Source organism: Octopus sinensis, linkage group LG16 (assembly GCF_006345805.1).
Source record: "Octopus sinensis linkage group LG16, ASM634580v1, whole genome shotgun sequence".
NCBI lineage: Eukaryota > Metazoa > Mollusca > Cephalopoda > Octopoda > Octopodidae > Octopus > Octopus sinensis.
This window is the reverse complement of record NC_043012.1, coordinates 3,708,024-3,727,170: the sequence shown is the minus strand read 5'-3', so window position 1 is coordinate 3,727,170 and position 19,147 is coordinate 3,708,024. Positions and strand designations below refer to the sequence as shown.

The 19,147-nt window shown below is 35.7% G+C and overlaps 1 protein-coding gene and 1 long non-coding RNA gene across 6 annotated transcripts in view; one reads left to right on the top strand and one right to left on the bottom strand.

Moving 5' to 3' along the window:
* LOC115220541 (homer protein homolog 2) overlaps window positions 1–19,147 on the bottom strand; it is a 207,674-nt gene that overhangs the window by 99,947 nt on the left and 88,580 nt on the right. The window contains exon 1 of one of the 3 annotated variants that reach the window (XM_029790687.2): window positions 3,514–3,985. The exons of the other annotated variants lie outside the window; for them this stretch is intronic. Within the exon in view, the coding sequence (XP_029646547.1) occupies window positions 3,514–3,521 (8 nt within the window). The 5' untranslated portion in view covers window positions 3,522–3,985. Of the gene's footprint in view, window positions 1–3,513; window positions 3,986–19,147 lie in introns of those variants that run through there. 3 annotated transcript variants of the gene reach the window in all.
* Window positions 4,232–19,147, top strand: part of LOC118766474 — a 70,251-nt gene continuing 55,335 nt past the window's right edge. For 2 of the 3 annotated variants that reach the window (XR_005002411.1, XR_005002412.1), the window contains exon 1: window positions 4,233–5,224. This is a non-coding gene — a long non-coding RNA (uncharacterized LOC118766474). Of the gene's footprint in view, window positions 5,225–19,147 lie in introns of all 3 variants that reach the window. The other variant, XR_005002410.1, reaches the window with a different exon arrangement.

Here is a 19,147-nt window from a genome sequence, read left to right as displayed (position 1 = left end):
GCAGCAAACCTGCTATGCATGCAAGATTCCAGGAGTTCCAACAAAACCCGAGTTAAAAAGAACAATAATAATAATGAAGAGGAGGGAGAGGAAAATGTCTTTATAATTTGTCCATAAAAGAATGGTAAAAGAGTAAGATTTTTTTCGCAAAAGAATGGTTATTCATTTATAGTGAAATATAATATTAAAGAGATATGCTAAAAAATATTTTTAACCCAAAATAATTAAGACAGCAAAATTTTTTCAAGCCAAAAGAAAGCTTCCACAACTGCCATTACCCAATCAGTTCTTCATTGAATACTGAGATTTTAATAGAAAGTTAAAAAAGAAAGAAAACATTGCATCCAGTAGTCAGCCCAAATTGAGAAAATTAAAGGTATTAAGCCAAGACCATCTCTATCTTTTTCTATTATAAATAGTGAGTCTCAGATCACCTTATTCATTGTGACCATTTTTTTTCTCTTTTTGTCAAGAAAATAAAATGATTGAAGAAAGAGGAGGGAAACCAAGCTGTTGTTTCTACCGTTTTAAGTAATCATGTAGAGCAGCCACAAACAAACTGTGGCTTGCAGGATTTTCTGAATGGCACACCTAGCGAACAATTACTTTGAATTTTTTTTATTAGTGCAGCCTGCCTGATAATGAACCATGTCTCATGTGGCCTGCTTCTCGAAAAAGGTTGCCCATGCTGGATATAAAGGCTTCTTCATTGGTTGGAAATTGCATCCATTTGTTGCTTAGCTCCAAATCAACCAGGACCTATGTTCAAAGGCATTCCAGCTATGACCATCCCATCTTTATAAGGGTATGTAGGACTATCTACATCATCTAATGCATCCCTTCTTCCCTTAAGTCAGTTGGGAGATGTGAGTAGAGGGAGATGTGGCTACCTTTCTTAGCAAGTCAAACAACTGCAGAGAGAGGTTCCAGCATTGGAATGTAACTGAATCCAGATTTGAGAATAGGAATTTACCCCAAATAAACTAACAGCTTTGGGTTTTTTTTTGTTTTTCAGGCTGTGTGGTAAGAAACTAGCTTCCCAACGACATGGTTGTGAATTCAGTCCTACTATATAACACCTTGGGCAAGTATCTTTTTACTATAACCTCAGGCTGATCAAAGCCTTGAGAGTGGATTTGGTAGATGGAAACTGAAAGAAGCCTGTCATATGTGGGTATGTTTTTTGTGTCTGTGCTTGCCCCCCCCCCACACACACACACTGCTTGACAACCGGTGTTGGTATGTTTACATCCCCGTAACTTAGCAGTTCAGCAAAACTGACTGATAGAATAAGTACCAGGATTAAAAAAGAAACAAATACTGGGGTTGATTCATTCAGCTAAAAACCCAAGGCAGGACCCAGCATGGTTGCAAATCTAATGACCGAAACAAGTTTAAAAAAAAAAAAAATTCCAGGAATGGTTATAAATGAAAAATACTCCATTTTTTCACTAAGCGTTCAGTTGTCTGTTCTACATCTGTTTTACCATATTTGCATGGGTTAGATGAATATGCAGTTTAAGGCATTATCTTACAGCTGGAAGCCCTTCCTGATGCTAATCCTAACTAGCTTTTCAAGAGATAAAGTATACATGAAAAAACTCCTTTATTTTATTATTTTCCTTTTTTTTTTTTTTTTAGACAAGCAAGTAATTAATAAATTAACCTCCAGTATATCATTCCAATTTAAAAATTGATTTAGATTTGATCTGAACCTGTAAATGTGAAGCAGCAAGTTTGCTACAAAAAACATACAATCCAGTCATCTTACTTCCCATCCATGTGTGTGTGGAAGTATTTCTTTTGCATAAGCACAGGGTTGATTATTTTACAGAAATGAGAAAAGGGCTAGCTTGACTGAATCTGCAATGATATACTAGTGACATTTTATTTCATCAAACCACCCCAGAGTGGTAAAAGTTAGTGCAGGCAGAATTTTAACTTAACCATTTTGATACCAACCCACCTCAGACTGCCTCCAGTTCCGTGACACAAAACAGGCCACTTTGAAGTGTTTATGTTCAAGCCATTCCTCTTAATTCTATCAACAGAACTTTCTAAAACAGATTAACCATTTTAATACCAAACTCTCTGAGACCTTTTCTCATTCTATAATATAAACTAGTTGCTTTAATGCAATTTAAATGAAAACATTCCATTAAAATTTCATGTTTTACTCCAAACACCAGCTTAAAATATTTTACAAAATACTTTTTTGAAGACAATGTATTTCAACAGAACTATGGTAATGAAACGGTTAATAAAGAAGTTGGTTATTTTACTGTGTCCTCCTTCATGGACAGTGAATTTCTTCATAAATATGGCTACAAAGGGTTAAAAGAAAAAGTAAGAATTTTCACTCAAAAGATCTATTTATCATTGTCGCCATTTCCTTCAAAACTGAATTAGTTTTCTTGCATTGGTCACAAATGGACAGGAGGTTGAGAGGATAGAGTCAACTGAATTTATTTAATTGCATGCCTTACAACATAATTTACTGATCCCGGAGACAAGGAAAGCAATGTTAACACAAGCAGGATTTGAACTCAAAATGTATAGGAGATGCAACTAAATATAAGAATGAAGTGCTCAGTTGCACCAAGCATCTGATATAACTGCACTTTTATTTAAAATATTAACAGAATCACAACACTAATGAAATTAAAGTTACTTAACTCAACTAATTTAGAATTTAAAAAAAAGAATTATGAAATTAATTCAAGATTAGATAAGTGTTAAAAAAAATGATATACTTTAATATTAGCAGACACCCATTCATGGGTTCAAACCCCACTGACGCTGACTTTGGTATTTATTTTATTAATCCCAGAAAAACAAAGAAATATTAGAAGTCAATATAAAAGTAACCTACCCACTAAAAAAAAAAAAATATGTAGCTGTGTACCTATATATGAAATCAATATTAAATCTACTTTGATTCTATGACAATTTTTATTTGACAATCATATTCAGTTTAATAAACCAGTCAATATTATATTGATCACATTTGAGTGTGATAAATACAACCAGTTGTTTGATATTCCATAATCCAGGGTAACTACCGATGGGTAATTCAATACGGATAGTGACTTGGACTTACTTTAAGGGAAGAGGAGAAAATGGAAATTTGTGTTGGGTATACCTTTAGCCCCAGCACCCAAGGAGTGGGGTTGGTTTAGAAATGTAACTGAATAGAAACTGGGTCGCAGATCCCGCTAACCAAACCTGCCATCCACCTCGACTGCTTCCTCCCAGTCTACAGTTCTCATTACATCAAGTCAATAAATAAAGACAGAATGTTCAATTATGGAATAATGGTAATTTCTAAGAAAATAACGAGATCTTGAGAGAGAAAGAGAAAGACAGAGAAAGAGAGGGGAGGGGGATAGAGAGAGAAGAGGAAAATTAATTAATTAGCCAAAATTAACGATAGTCAGAAAACAATATCTGAAGTAAACAATAAAAGCAATGATATATAACAACAACAACACGAAAAATACTTGTGTAACTTACCCAGGCATTACTTATAAAATCTGAGGGACTTGTAGTCCGAGAGAGAACTTGTTTTGGTTTTGTAGAGAAGAACTTGTTTTGGTTGGACGGGTGGACAGGCAGGTAGGGTGGGTATTTGTTTGAATTGATGGAAATATTATTGAAGACAAAACAGTGAGAGCAGGCACAACACAGACATCTGGAGGGAGGGTTGGGTGTAGAGGTACCTGCTAAAAACCACCAAGTTAGCTATGTCCTAGCAAGACATGCTAAGTAGTGTTGTGTGTGTGTGAGAGAGAGAGAGAGAGTTGGAAGGAGAAGAGAGTAAGAAGGTGGGAAGGAAGGAAGGAAGGAAGGAAAAAAACAGTCTGCCTGCCTGAGACAATATTTCTGGTGTAGCTCCATCTGGGTTGTTAACCCTAACTATATAACTGAATTGGGTAGAGAGAGAGAGAGAGAACGAGAGGAGGAGAGAGAGAGACAGAGAGCAAATGGCGTGTGTGTGTGTGTGTGTGTGTGTGTGAAGATAGAAAGAGAGGGCGGAGAAAGAGAGAGAGAGAGAGAGTAGAAAAGTGAGAAATAAAAGAAAATTGTATATGTGTGTGTGTGTGTGTGAGAGAGAGAGAGGGAGAGAGAAAGAGAGAGAGAGAGATGACATGTGAGGAGAAGGAAGATGGAATAAGCGAAGGAGGAGGAAATCCTGGAAGTGGTAAGTATCTGCCACACACACACACACACACACACACACACACACACCAACACCTTACCCACTCCCACAACTGAGAGCAACAGGAAGGTAGGGACAGTCCTGCTTCAGCGCGCGCGCACACACACACACACACACACACACACTCACTCACTTACACACACACAAACCTACAGGCTGAAAATCAGCTGGGCAAAAGATGCAGGAAAAAAAAAGAAAACAGATCAGAGAGCATGTTGATAGGGTAAAAAAAAAAAGAAAAGAAAAGAAAAAATGACACGCAAATGTTTATACATACGCACACACACACGCGCTGTGTGGATATGTATACATGCACACACAAACATACAAACACACGTATTTGTAAAGATATCTCTGTATGCACGTGAAAGTGTTATGTATATGCACGTATATCTATCTGTCTATCTGTATCTGCATGCATGTAGATCGATCAAGCCGTGAGTTCAGTAAAAGCTTATATTTCACAAGTATAGTCTTCCTTTCTCACCTATATATATATATATATATATATATATATAAAAACATTTATTATCTACTGTTCATATGGATCTATGACTGAAAGCTCCCAAGCTACGCAGCAGTAAAAAAAACACGAGGAAACTGGAATTCTGTCTCACAATACACACACACACACACAAAACAAAAATGAAGTTAGTATACATAAATTATGAAGGGGTTTGAAGAACCCCTCACCATCACCAGGGAGTGTTTGAACAAGTCACCAGAACTATAGCAAAAGACAATTTTCTATTGATTGTTAAAACAGTTATTGTTTAGCCCAAGGTCAGAACTGACCAAGCAGAGCTATGATCAAAAACATTCCATCTGAGACCACCCGCTATTTTTTTTTTTTTACCTATGTGCACAGAACTCAGGATCATACCATCTAGACCGCTTTTTCTTCAAAGTTGGTAGGAAGTGATGAGGGAGATTTGGCTGCTATTTCCAGCAGGCAGAACGACCATGTAAAGGCTCCGTCTTTTGCTTCGAACACCTGTGTTTTAGGTAAGTGGTGAATAAATGAACCTTGTAATACAATATTACTATACAAACGCACAATCAGTGAACTACCATACTACGCACACCCCATGGACAACATTACAACACACAATTACAGCACATCACACACACACAGTATATTCAATGTTAATACACACATCCCGTCAGAGCAAACACGTCACATATAATACACTCATACACAGTGTACCCAGGATGTATATAATGATGATAGCACAATGTGCACATATTTGAATTGTGAAAGTGTGGATATTTATTTCCAGTGAGTGTACATAACACAACATAATACACAATGCAAAAATGAGTAAGCAAGTATTCTCAAATGCATGAAAAATATATACATTTATTATATAAACAATATAAATGTGTGTGTGCGTGTGTATATATATATAAATATATATATATATATACACATATATACACACATAAAAATATATATATACACACACACACATAAAACGATATATATATATATATATATATATATTTATATACACACATTCACACAAAGCAGACATATATGTACAGACACACAACAAATATATATATATTTATATATACACTCAAACACACATACACACAAAGCAGAAAGATTTTTTTTAATAAATTTTAAAAAATTTGATTTTAAATATTATTATTATTATCATCATTATTATTATTATTATTTTTATTATCATCATCATCAAGGTGGCAAGCTGGCAGAATCGTTAGCATGCTGGGTAAAATGTTTTGCAGCATTTCGGCTGTCTTTACGTTCTGAGTTCAAATTCCGCCAAGGTCGACTTTGCCTTTCATCCTTTTGGGGTTGATAAATTAAGTACCAGTTGCATACTAGAGTTGATCTAATCAACTTGCCCCCTTCTCCACCAAAAATTTCAGGCCTTCTGCCTATAGTAGAAAAGATTATTATTATTATCATCATCATCAATGTAGCAAGCTGGGCAAAATGGTTTGCCACATTTTGTCTGCCACTACGTTCTGAGTTCAAATTCCGCCAAGGTTGACTTTACCTTTCATCCTTTCAGGGTTGATAAATTAAGTACCAGTTGAATACTGGAGTCAGTGTCATCGACGTATCCCTTCCCTAAAATTTCAGGCCCTATGCCTTTAGTAGAAAGGATTATTATTATTATTATTCAGTAGTGGTAGTAGTAGTTAGCAGAAGCAACAGGGAGACTCAAGAGCCGAGAGTATTATGCATCAGCACTTATCAAACTATATATATATAATTAAATGCTTCTGTGAGGAGGTGCTGAAAAATTCCTGGCTTTAAGAGTATCACAAAAGGCCTGGTTGGAGGCCTAACTTTCCGAGTTCTTTCAGAGGTCTTAGAAAAAAAATGACAGACTGCCGCAATAAGTGTGTGAATCTGAGAAAGGAGCATGTTCATAAAATCATAATTAACTGATCTTCCTGTATTTTCTTTTACCCAAAGCCAGGAACTTTTCAGCCCCAACTCCCGCCCTTGTATCTTGTTAATTATTAATTTTTCAGAGAAAAATAAAAGCGATATTCATCAATATCATACAAGACTATATTTGTGTGGAAAATTAGAAAACAATTCATTGAAAAATCTTTAAATGGCTGGAAGATAATGAAAAAATTATATTTATACATTTATATATATATATATATATATATATATATATACATATATATATATATATATACATATATATATATATATACATATATATATATATATACATATATATATATATACATATATATATATATATATACATATATATATATATATACATATATATATATATATACATATATATATATATATATACATATATATATATATATATACATATATATATATATATACATATATATATATATATTATATATACAGGGTATCTCAGAAGTCGCACACCATTCCGGTTTTCATTAAAAATAATTGATGCAATATATTTTATTTTTATATTTGAAGCAACTTTCCCCTTCTTTTGAAATCAGAATACAAGGATGAAATGCCACAAAGCATTTTGCCCAGCATGCTTCTGCTAGCTCATCACCTAGTTTAATAATAATTTATTCTTTTATTGGCCACAAGGGCTAATATATACAAACATAAAAGGACATACAATAACATTGAAAGACAAAAAAAAAATGGATGAAACAATGGGTTTTCCTTGTATAAACAATACAAAACAATAAAAAATTAAACAACTTAAAACTCCCAATAGGGGAGGTGCTTTAAAGGTCCTCATGGAAAAACACACAAAAGCCATGGGTTGTTTATGGATGCAGAATGGTTGAATGCTTAAGAGGTTTGTTGCATGGTGTCTTGGGAAAATAATTTCTATCATATTCTTGGATCAACCCCTGCTAGTTCTGCAGGTCTATTTGAGTAGACAGAAACTGCATGAAAAATTCATCACCATCATCATCATTTCAATGTCCACTTTTCCAACAATAATTTGGACCTTTCATTTCTCCTGTGGTCAAAGATTAACCTGTTCCTGAAAGAAATGTTAAGGCTAACACAGCATTTACCAAGTCATCTATTAGCTATTCCATACACTAATATGAAATGAGAGAGGAGGTGCAATGGCCCAGTGGTTAGAGAAGCAGACTCGCGGTTGTAGGATTGCGGTTTCAATTCCCAGGCCGGGCATTGTGAGTGGTTATTGAGCAAAAACATCAAAAGTTCCACAAGGCTCCAGCAAAGGGGTGGTGGTGAACCCTGTTGTACTCTTTCACCACAACTTTCTCTCACTCTTTCTTCCTGTTTCTGGGCCAGCGTTTTCACACTTTGTGTCACGCTGACTCTCGCTGAGAACTAAGTTAAGGGTACATGTGTCTGTGGAGTGCTCAGCCACTTGCACATTAATTTCACAAGCAGGCTGTTCCGTTGATCGTATCAACTGGAACCCTCATCGTCGCAACCGACAGAGTGCCACGATTAAATGAGAAATATGGAATGAAATATTTCCATCCAAGCAGACTCAACAATACTTTTACTACAGTTATCAACCTAAAACTTAGGAGATAGCAGACGTGTGCACACACACACCTATATATTTCTATTTTGCTATTCCCCCGTCTATCATGCATTAAATGTTATCAATAAGTCTTTGAGACAAATTGGACGAAGACAGAAATACAGATAGGAAGGTGTGAGAAAGACAGAGATGCAGAAAGAATGATGAGAGAGAGAGAAAGAGAGAGAGATACAAAGAGAAGGATGAGAAATTACGTAAAAGCTGATTTATATAAATATATATATATATGAGAGAAAGAAAGACTAACAGACAGGGAGAGACAGAGACAGAGAAGTAAAGGCTTCAAACAATGAATAAAAGAGAGAAATAACATTTTGGAACAATAAATTTGTAACCAAGTGAAACATTAAAATAAAACGGTAAAAAGCAAAATACAACATGGAAAAAAGAAGTACTCAAATTTTTCATTTTAATAAAATATCTGTGAAATTGCAAAGCAATTTGATGAAAAGGATTTTCAGTGACTTCCCTTCAGCAACAAGCTTAGGAGACATAATTATGAGTGTGAGCAGGTGTGTGTGTGTAATCACATCATACACACATTTCTATATGCATATATACATGCACATTTATATACACACATACACATATATATACACACATAATTCCCTCCACACACACACACACACACACACACACTCACATACATGCACACAATACCCACCCACTCACATACATGCACACACACCCACACACATGTATTTAGCCTTCAAATCAATTTCAAAATTGAAACGTTTGAGAATATGATAGAATAAAAAACAATTTTTAAAAATATGTTTTGACAAAAAGTTGTCCTTGGATGTTAAAAGATGATTGATATTGACAAAATATATTTAAAAGAATTAAAAGAACCTAGGTACAGCAACAACAACAATAAACATTTCTAGCACAGACACAAGACCACAAATATTTTGGGGAAGGAATGCATGTGATTTAATCAACCAATCACTAGACACATGGAAGTTGACCTTGATGAGATCTGAACTCGGTTTTCATGGTGTACAAGTGATTGAGATTACAAAATTCCTGCTGATTGGGACGCCATCCCGCAACCATCACAGAATTGCTTGTTTACAGTTCAGCAGACGGAAGCAACATGAAATGAAATGCTTTGCCCAAGAACACAACACATCGTCCAGTCTAGGAATTGAAACAATAATCTTGAGTCTGCAAGTGCAACATCCTAACCAACAGACCATGCAACTTTACTCTCTGAGACAAAGGAATGTATAAATATTGCTAAGGCATTTATTTGTTGACATTAGACATTTTTATGTTTTCCAATATGCACTTCTTTCTGAGGCAAGGCAACTCTTGCTATATTTCTCATACCATGAATCATAAATGGTTAATAATTGTTTCTGAAAAAAAGCCTATGGCCTGAAATTTGGAAGGAGGGATAGTAATGGACAGTAGCATAATTGGGGGGGAGGGGGCAAGGAAAGAGGAGGCAGTCTGTCTTGGGAAGCACTTTTACGAAGATAGCATAGCTGGGTCTGCTGGGTAACTTGTATAGGCTTGGAGGCTGGGACAGGAGTGGGGCAAACACAAGGACTGCTCCTGGTGGCATGCAGTCTAGCTATACCACTGGTATCTGATTGGTACTTTGCCTGTCATCCTTCCAGAGATGATAAAATGTCGAACTTGATGGGATTTGAACTTAGAATGTAATGTAAAAAGCCATAATCTCCCCTACATTCCTCTTCAGCGGAGCGATTCCAATCTTGTGGACTAGTGGGTACTGGTACCACATAAAAAGCACCTGTAAAAGCACCCACTGCAGCACCACATAAAAGAACCTGCTACACTCTGTAAAGTGGTTGGTGTTAGGCAGAGTATCCAGTTGTAGAAACCATGCCAAAAGAGACATGGAGCTTGGTGCAGCTCTCCAGCCAGCCAGCCAGCTCCTGTCAAACTGTCCAACCCATGCCAGCAGGGAAAACAGACGTTAAATGATGATTACACCAACCCTAGTAATAAAGCTAAAGATTTCTGATTTAGGCAGTAATTTTGAGAAGAAGTGAACAGGGTGGGGGGGAGATCAATTATATTGGCCCAAATAATTAACTGGTACTTTTATTTTATTGACCTCAGAAGGATGAAAAGCAAACTTGACCTTGGTGGGATATGAACTTAGAATATAAAGAACAGGAAGTCATTCTGCAAAGCATTTTGTCTGATGTTCTAATGATTCTACTAATCCAACATCCTAATAATAATAATAATAATAATAATAATACTAATCCTTTCTACTTAAAGGCACAAGGCCTGAAATTTTGGGATGGTGGCTAGTCAATTAAATTGATCCCAGTGCTCAACTGGTACTTATTTCATCAACCTCTGAAAGATGGAAGGCAAAGTCAACGTTGGCGGATTTGGAACTCACAATGTAGTGACAGACGAAATACTACTAAGCATTTCATCTAGTGTGCTAATGACTGCCAGCTTGCCACCTAATAATAATAATAATAATAATAATAATCCTTTCTACTAAAGGCACAAGGCCTGAAATTTTGGGGGAGGGTTAGGGTTAGTGTTCAACTGGTGTTTATTTTATTGATACCATAAGGATGAAAGGGGAAAGTGAACCTTGGTAGAATTTGAACTCAGAACATAGCAACTGGTGAAATACCGCTAAGCATTTCATTCAGCGTGCTAACGATTCTGCCAGCTCACCATCCTTTCTTCTACAGGCACAAGGCCTGCAATTTTGGTGGGAGGGAGCTAGTTGATTACATCAAGCTCAGTATTAGGGACCACTTTAGGTCCTTAGTCTTAAAAGTTATAAGGCAATCTTCACTAGCGCTGGTGCCATGGCAAAAGCACTTGGTACACTCCGTGGAAAAGGCTGGTATTTGGAAGGGCATCTAGCCACAAAAACCACACCAAAGCAGTCATTGCAGCACAATGCAGTCCTCTCATTTGCCAGATTTTATCGAACTGTCCAACCCATGTCAGCATTAAGTGATGATAATGTGTGTGTGTTTGTGTGTGTGTGTGTATGTATGTGTGTGTGTATGTATGTATTTGTGTATATATGTATGTGCATGTATAATAAATTTGTTGTTACATGTAACAAATTTTAGGTGGGAAATCATTAGATTTCACCTGATGCATAACCCATCAATCCATCCTCCATTGTTTGTCCCTATTCTTTCTTATATCCACCTTCTTGTACTTTGAGGGTATGTTCTCAAACATCATCTCCACCATCCCTTTTTTTCTTTTTTCCACTCTTTCCAGTTAGTGTAGCCATGTATCTCCTCTACAACAAGACACCTCCTGCCCCCCTAGCATACCTTAGCTTCTCAACACCTAGCACAGATCCACCTCCACTCAGTTGAGGGGTTTTGTATTGCAAGTTACTTGGTCGTGCACTAGCTAGTGCCAGTGTCACAGAAAAAGTACCCAGTACTCTCTTTGTAAAGTGGTTTGCATTAGGAAGGGCTTCAAGCTGTAGAAACACTACCAAAGCCGATAATGAAAACTCAACATGGTCTTCTGGCTCATTGGATCATGTCAGACTATCTGACCCATGCCAGCATGGAACACAGATGTTAAATGATAACGATGATGATATAATGAGAAATCGTTAGCAATTAAAAGAAATTACATCAAGGTTTCAGGTTCAGTCCCACTGCATGGCACCTTGGGCTAGTGTCTTCTACTATAGCCATGGGCTGACCAAAGCTTGTGAGTGAATTTGGTAGACAGAAACTGAAAGAAGCCCATTGTGTGTCTGTGTGTGTTTGTCCCCCACCCCTATCACTCGACAACTGGTGTTGGTGTGTAAGTCCCTTTAACTTAGCAGTTCAGCAACAGAGACTGATAGAATAAGTGGCAGGTGTAACAAAGTAAGTATAGGAGTCAAGTTGTTCGACAAAAATTCTTCAAGGAGGTGCCCCAGAATGGTCTCAGTCTAAAACTGGAAAAGAAGTGTGTGTGTGTGTGTATATATATATATATATATACATACATACATACACATATATATTCAAACATATGCATATACATACATACATACACTAACACATATACACAGTCACACACACATGCATATGCACAGACACACATTTCCTCACACTTGTGCAAACAAATGCACTCACACACATATACACACACACACACAAACCCCCAACCCATAATTATAGTTAACAACATTTCATGGAAAAGATAAGTCTTTGAATGTTCACTTGAACTAGATAACCAAAAGTCATTTCATTGGAATAAAAAGATTTCATTTCATTATGATTGCTTCATTATACACAAGTAGTAACGGTTCAGTAAACATGATAAAATAGTGATTTAGTAGATATGGTGAAATGCCTGGCTTATATATATTTTTATGGCTAGTTTAGTATCTCAGGTTTCTGTGCTCAAATTCCCTTTGGGGATGATTTTTGCCTTTCATCTCTCCAGGGTCTTTAAATAAGTATTCAAAATAATACACTGATGGGTTGATTCGAATGAATAAAGAAATTGCTACAAGGATTTCTTGTTGCTGTTGAATAAAAAGAAAGAAAACAATAAATGAAATATATATGTATAAAAAAAGCATTGAATTGTGCAACTTTCTGCTGTCTTCCATTAAACTAGTCTCTAGAGGGTTGCATAGAAACTATATTACAATAAACTTCCATGAATTCAATCCCAGTACAAAGTGTGTGTGTGTGTGTGTGTAGGTGCAGTCATGGCTGTGAGGTTAAGGAGCTCATTCTTGCAACTGCATGGTCTCAGGTTCAGTCCCACACTGCAGCAGCTTGGGTAAGTATTTTCTGTTATAGCACTGGACTGACCAAGGCTTCACAAGTAAATTTAGTAGAAGGAAGCCTGTCATGTGTGTGTGTGTGCATGTACGTCTTTTGATTTGTCTCCCACTCTGCTTGCCATATAAGGTTGATTTGATTGACTAAAACCTTTCAAGGAATTGCCCAAGCATGGCCACAGTCCATTGACTGAAATATACACACACGGGGGAGGGGGAGAGAAAAAGTTACGAAATTTTCTGCACAATCATCAGGTCCTAGGTTTGATTCCTTCAACATAACCTCAGATTTGTTTAGCCTTTGTCCGTCCTGATCTAGCAAACCAAAAGTCAAAGACGTTCTATTGTGACTTTTAGGATACCTAATACTACAATGTCCAATGTATGATATTTTTTTTAAACGGTGGGTTGTGACTTGAGAGGTACTTGACTGCTGTTTCTAGCAAGTTGAGTGACCACTTAAAGCTTCCCTTGTTAGAGTACTGGATTTTGTGACATAGTTTGCAAGTTTGAATTAACTGCAGAAGGCATTTTTATGTGCAGAGTACTTCATCTTACATTGCACAGTAGTTGTAAATGAATGCCACAATCAAGCAATTGTTGTTCATTTCCAATCTTCTCTAGAGACATGTCCAGCCATGGAGAAGAGTATCCAGCTTGGAAAGGAATGAGTGTTGGCAACAGGAAAGGCATCCAGCTGTAAAAAAATCTGCTCCAACATATTCCATCTGACCCATGCAAGCATGGGAGACAACATTGAAAAATGACGATAATGATGCAAAATGACATGGAAAAATGGCAAAGGAAAGCTATGACGTTGAAAACTAACAACGATGAGGAAAAACAATGAAAAGCTAACTATGATGAAAACCGAAGATGATGATGATGATGATGATGAAAAATGGCAATGATGAAAGAGGACAACAATGAGGGAAAATGACAATGATGAAAAGTGATGATGATACTGAGTGTGCAAAATATGAAAGCTAGATATAATGTGATGATGTATTAGTATCAGATCCTGAACAATGAACCATTGATTTCAATCTCATGATGACTCTCATCTATTTCTTCAGCATCACGCATAATTTCAATTTCAGTAATTGTTTACCATGTTGAAGAAAATATCTCAAAGCTTTTAAATTAAACCATGACAACTCGATGAATGCTAAAAAGATGCTGATAAAAATCTCTACAGTCTCTGAATTTCATGTGAATGAAATTTTGTATAAAATTAACAGTCAACAAATCTAATAGCCAGACAGTATTGGCAATTGTTCAAGACATTTATAAATCTATATATTTCTGCACTTTCTACTACTTACATAGTTCTAATGGAGAAATCCTAAATGTCGGCAACATCTGAAAGAAAACCACCTGCTCATGTCATTTGCTACTCTCAAAAATCAAATCAACAACAATTGTATATGTATATATATATAAAGAAAATCTTTTAAAGAGAGTTAAATATTTGACTTGTTCCTGTGGAGGAACAAAGAGAAAATTTAACACTTCAGATGTAATTTATAACACAATAACACACTGCATTAAACCTTTTTAACACCAATCCATTTGAGATGCTCTGAATTAAAGTGTTCATACTTTAATTAAATTCTTGGTTAATGTTTTATAACATAAATGATGAGATGAAATTCCAGCTATTCAGAAGTAGAATAGCACCAGTTTAACGTCAATTTCTTCATGCTCGCATGGATCAAATGAAATCTGTTGATGCAGGTTTTCTATGGTTGGATGCTCTCCCAGGTGCTAACATTTATTTGTCTCCAAGTAAAGGAATATTTTCTCAGAGTCTTTTCAACACAAGTAGCACAATGTCAGATACAATTTTTCATGGAAGATTGCAAACAAACGACATTGCTTGTATGATGGTAACATTTCTCTACAGTTAGCATGGAATGTCAAAACAAGGAGACATGAGCATGTGCACACACACACACACACACACACACACACACACACATACACACATACACACACATTTTAGATTTCTTTCAGTTTCTTATTTCTTTATTGCCCACAAGGGGCTAAACATAGAGGGGACAAACAAGGACAGACAAACAGATTAAGTCGATTACATTGACCCCAGTGCGTAACTAGTACTTATTTAATTGACCCGGAAAGGATGAAAGGCTAAGTCGACCTCGGCAGAATTTGAACTCAGAATGTAGCAGCAGACAAAATACTGCCAAGCATTTCGTCTGGCATGCTAACGTTTCTGCCAGCTTGCCACTTTTCTTTCAATGTCTGTCAACCAACTGCACTCACAAGACTTTGGTCAGCCCAGGGTTACAGTAGAAGACATTTGCCTGAGGTGCCATGCGGTGGGACTGAACTTGAAAGCACATGATGCTGAAGTTAACGTCTTAATCACACAGTCATATACCACCAAAATGTAAAAAATAAGGCTGGAGTGTCTAGTGGTGGTTGGTATCAGCAAGAATATACAGAGAAGTTTCTAAGTTCAGATAACTTTGTGAGGAGAAGAGTAATCTGACATGATTCTTCTGACTGATTTGAAAGAAAAGAGATTTTCCAATCTCCAGCATACAAACTTATAGAGTCTTATTTGTTATAGTCATGTTTTGGTTGTTATATCCTCTAGCCTTCTTCATATGCTTGTTTTATTTGGTAGCATTCTTGGAATTTCAAACCAAATCTTTTATTAAATTCATGGCAGCAGATTGTTCTCATTCTGTTGTCAGATACCTTGTTAGTTATTCTAGTTGTAATGTAGTTCGTTCATTCCACTGATCGTATGTGTGGGGGAGGTGGGGGAGTATTTCAATTGATCAAAATATAAACTCTGTAATGTCCATTTTGCCCTGAAGATCTTACACCCAGGCTATTCAAAATGCAAAATTATATCATTACATAATTGTAATTTAAACTGGGTACAAAGTGAAATGATTGTAGGCAATGTAAAATAATTAATAAATTAATTTATATCCATTGAATCTCTCCATTTTCAAACTAATTAATAATATTTGATGTTTTATATATATATATATATATATATATATATCACTATACTGGCCAGACTATCAGAAGTTTTTATATAGAAGGCCCAGAAATCTCATGGGTAGACAGCCCAGAAATCTTGTGGGTAGAAAGCTCAGAGAGCTCATGAATAAAATGAGCTGTAAAGGTCACATACCCTTCCTCCTCAAACCATAAGAAAGTTTCTTTTTTTATTTCTGTTACAGCTTTTCACTTTAATAATATAATTTCTTTTTATTTTCAAGAAAAGTATCAATGTTACACATACATTTTATTTATGAATCTGTAAATTTATGACTTTGAACCATTTAAAAGTCAAAATTGATTATTTATAACACTTAGTTGGAAAGGAAAATAAATCAAAAAGAAATCTGAGTAATAAAGATTTCTAAAAGTCTTCTCAAGTAGAGTGTGACCAAAGATTTTATTATCTTCCCTCCCAGTTGATATCTTTATTTATTTAATTTTACTTGTAGTACATTCATAAATATATAAATAAAGGATGGTGGTGGGGAAAATGGGAATGAACACATAAATTCAAATAATATTATGATACAATATTTTAAAGTATCATTAAATCCACAAAATTTATTTTCACCACAGAAGAAGGATAATAAAGAAAAACCGGTTCCAATAGGTTAGGGACATTGATGTTTTAAATATGTAGAGCGTCTAATTAACCCTTTTGATACCAACCTACCTGAGACTGACTTTGTTTCTGTGATACAAACTTCATGTTTTAAAGAGACCTAAATGAAAAGCATCTATCAAGGTTTCATGTTAATTTATGTTCTGAACACCAGCTTATTTAACGCCAAAGTAATTATGATTAACTCTTTATTATTCTTTGTAAGCCTAGTACTTATTCTATCGGTCTCTTTTGCCGAACCACTAAGTTACGGGGACATAAACACACCAGCATCGATTGTCAAGCGATGTTGGGGGACAGACACACATATATACACATATATACATATATACGACAGGCTTCTTTCAGTTTCCATCTACCAAATCCACTCACAAGGCTTTGGTTGGCCCGAAGCTATAGTAGAAGACATTTGCCAAAGGTGCCATGCAGTGGGACTGAACCCGGAACCATGTGGCTAGTAAGCAAGCTACTTACCACACAGCCACTCCTGCACCTATGTTGTTAATAATAATGACAATAGTAAGTTATAATACTAACTTCTTGACCCATTAGCATTTGAACTAGCTATATACAGCTCAAAATGTTCTACATGTTTCATATTCAAAGTGACCAGATCAGGCCTCTCACACCTACCCAACAATGCCATTCAAATCATAAACAATCACATCATCAAAATCTCAAAATATGAGATAATGCAGGATTAATTTAAAACAATATGAATGTGTAAGTAATACATTTGACAGAATCATCTGAACGCTTCAGGGTTAAACTGATACTTTGTTAAAGGAAGACATAAAAAGACAACTGAACCAATCCAAATGCAAAACAGGTATTATATTTTTGCATTTAGTCAGAAGGTTGTACTCACAACCTTTGCAAGCCTCCAAGATTCGAAAACAAGCAACAGTGCCTAAAAATACCAGTCTACAACGGAACCATTCAAACTACTTTCAATTAAATATTTCCTTATATATTCACACTTTTTTTTACACACTTCCTGCCTCTTACTTTAGGCGGGGCAGCAGCTGTGGGCTTGAAAGAAGGTAAATATTGATTCGACTTTCACAAAGAGACACAGCGCTTTATATTTATGAGGAAGTGTAAATATAGACGGAGGAATATAAACAGAAGAAGACAAACAGAACTTGAGATTGAAACCTGGTTGCTCAGTCAACTAGCATGCCTGGAAATAAACTCTACCAGGTGTGGCAGGTTGTGGTATAAAGTGAGGTTGATAATTCAGAAGAACAGAAGCATTTGATTTAAATATAGTATCATACTATACAAACATAGCACACATTATTTTTACCCCATTATAAATCATTATACAAGCTTAAAAACATGTTTCAGTAAGCTTGGTATGCAACTAGGTGGAATCAAATGTTTCGATTGGTTCAAATTGCATCCTTTGAATAGCTTCTTGCATTTAAAATGATTGATTCTGATTGGCTGCAGCTGTGTGGTTAACCCTTTTATTACCATATTTCTGTTTTTGATGCTCTGTGTTTCTTTCAATTAATTTTAAATATAACAAAGAATTTAGTAAAATAACTTAGTTATCATTCAGCTAGTGTTAGGAACATAAATTGTGACTATGGTTTGGTGGAAGATTTTAAATCAGAACTTTTAAAAACAAGGCATTTGTACTACAGAGTCAGAGGCAGTTTCAGGCGGGTTGGTATCAAAAGGGTTAAGCAGTTTTCTTCCCAATTATGTGGTTTTGGGTTCAGTCCCACTGTGTGACATCTAGGGCAAGTGTCTTCTTTATAGCCCAGAGCCAACCAAAGTCTTGTGAGTGAATTTGGTAGATGGAAATTGAAAGAAGCCTGTCATACACATATTCACAATATATATGTGTATATATATATATATTAAAAATAAGGATAAGATCTATATAAGAATTTATCAAGTAGCCAGCATGAAAAACCAGTAAAGGGGAAAAAATTATACAAAAAATATATAATTATTCCCTTTAAATATAAATACATTCATTATATTAAGGGTTATTACTGAATGTGTGTGTGTGTGTGTGTGTGTGTGTGTGTGTGTGTGTATGTATGTATGTATGTATATATATATATATATATATATATATGTATGTACATAATGTGAGGTTTGTGTGTGTAGGTGTGCAGGTGCATGTATGGTAGCTGAGGAGTGAAATTGTTGGATTGCTGACCCAAAAGTCATGAGAAACTATCCAAGATAAGCTGTTGCATTGCTATTAAACACTGATTGGTATAAAGTTGGCCCAGTGCCTCATCCAAACAGACATTAGTAGCTAGGTTGTAGAGTCAAGGATTTCAGTGACTACATTACTTTGGCAACCTTCAAACAAGCAAATAGGGAAAGTAACTTGAACTTTACCTCATGTAAAAATGAATTCTCTCCACTAGACTTAATGTCTATCATCATCATCATCATCATTATTATCATAAAAAACATTCTAAAAAATTAACTCG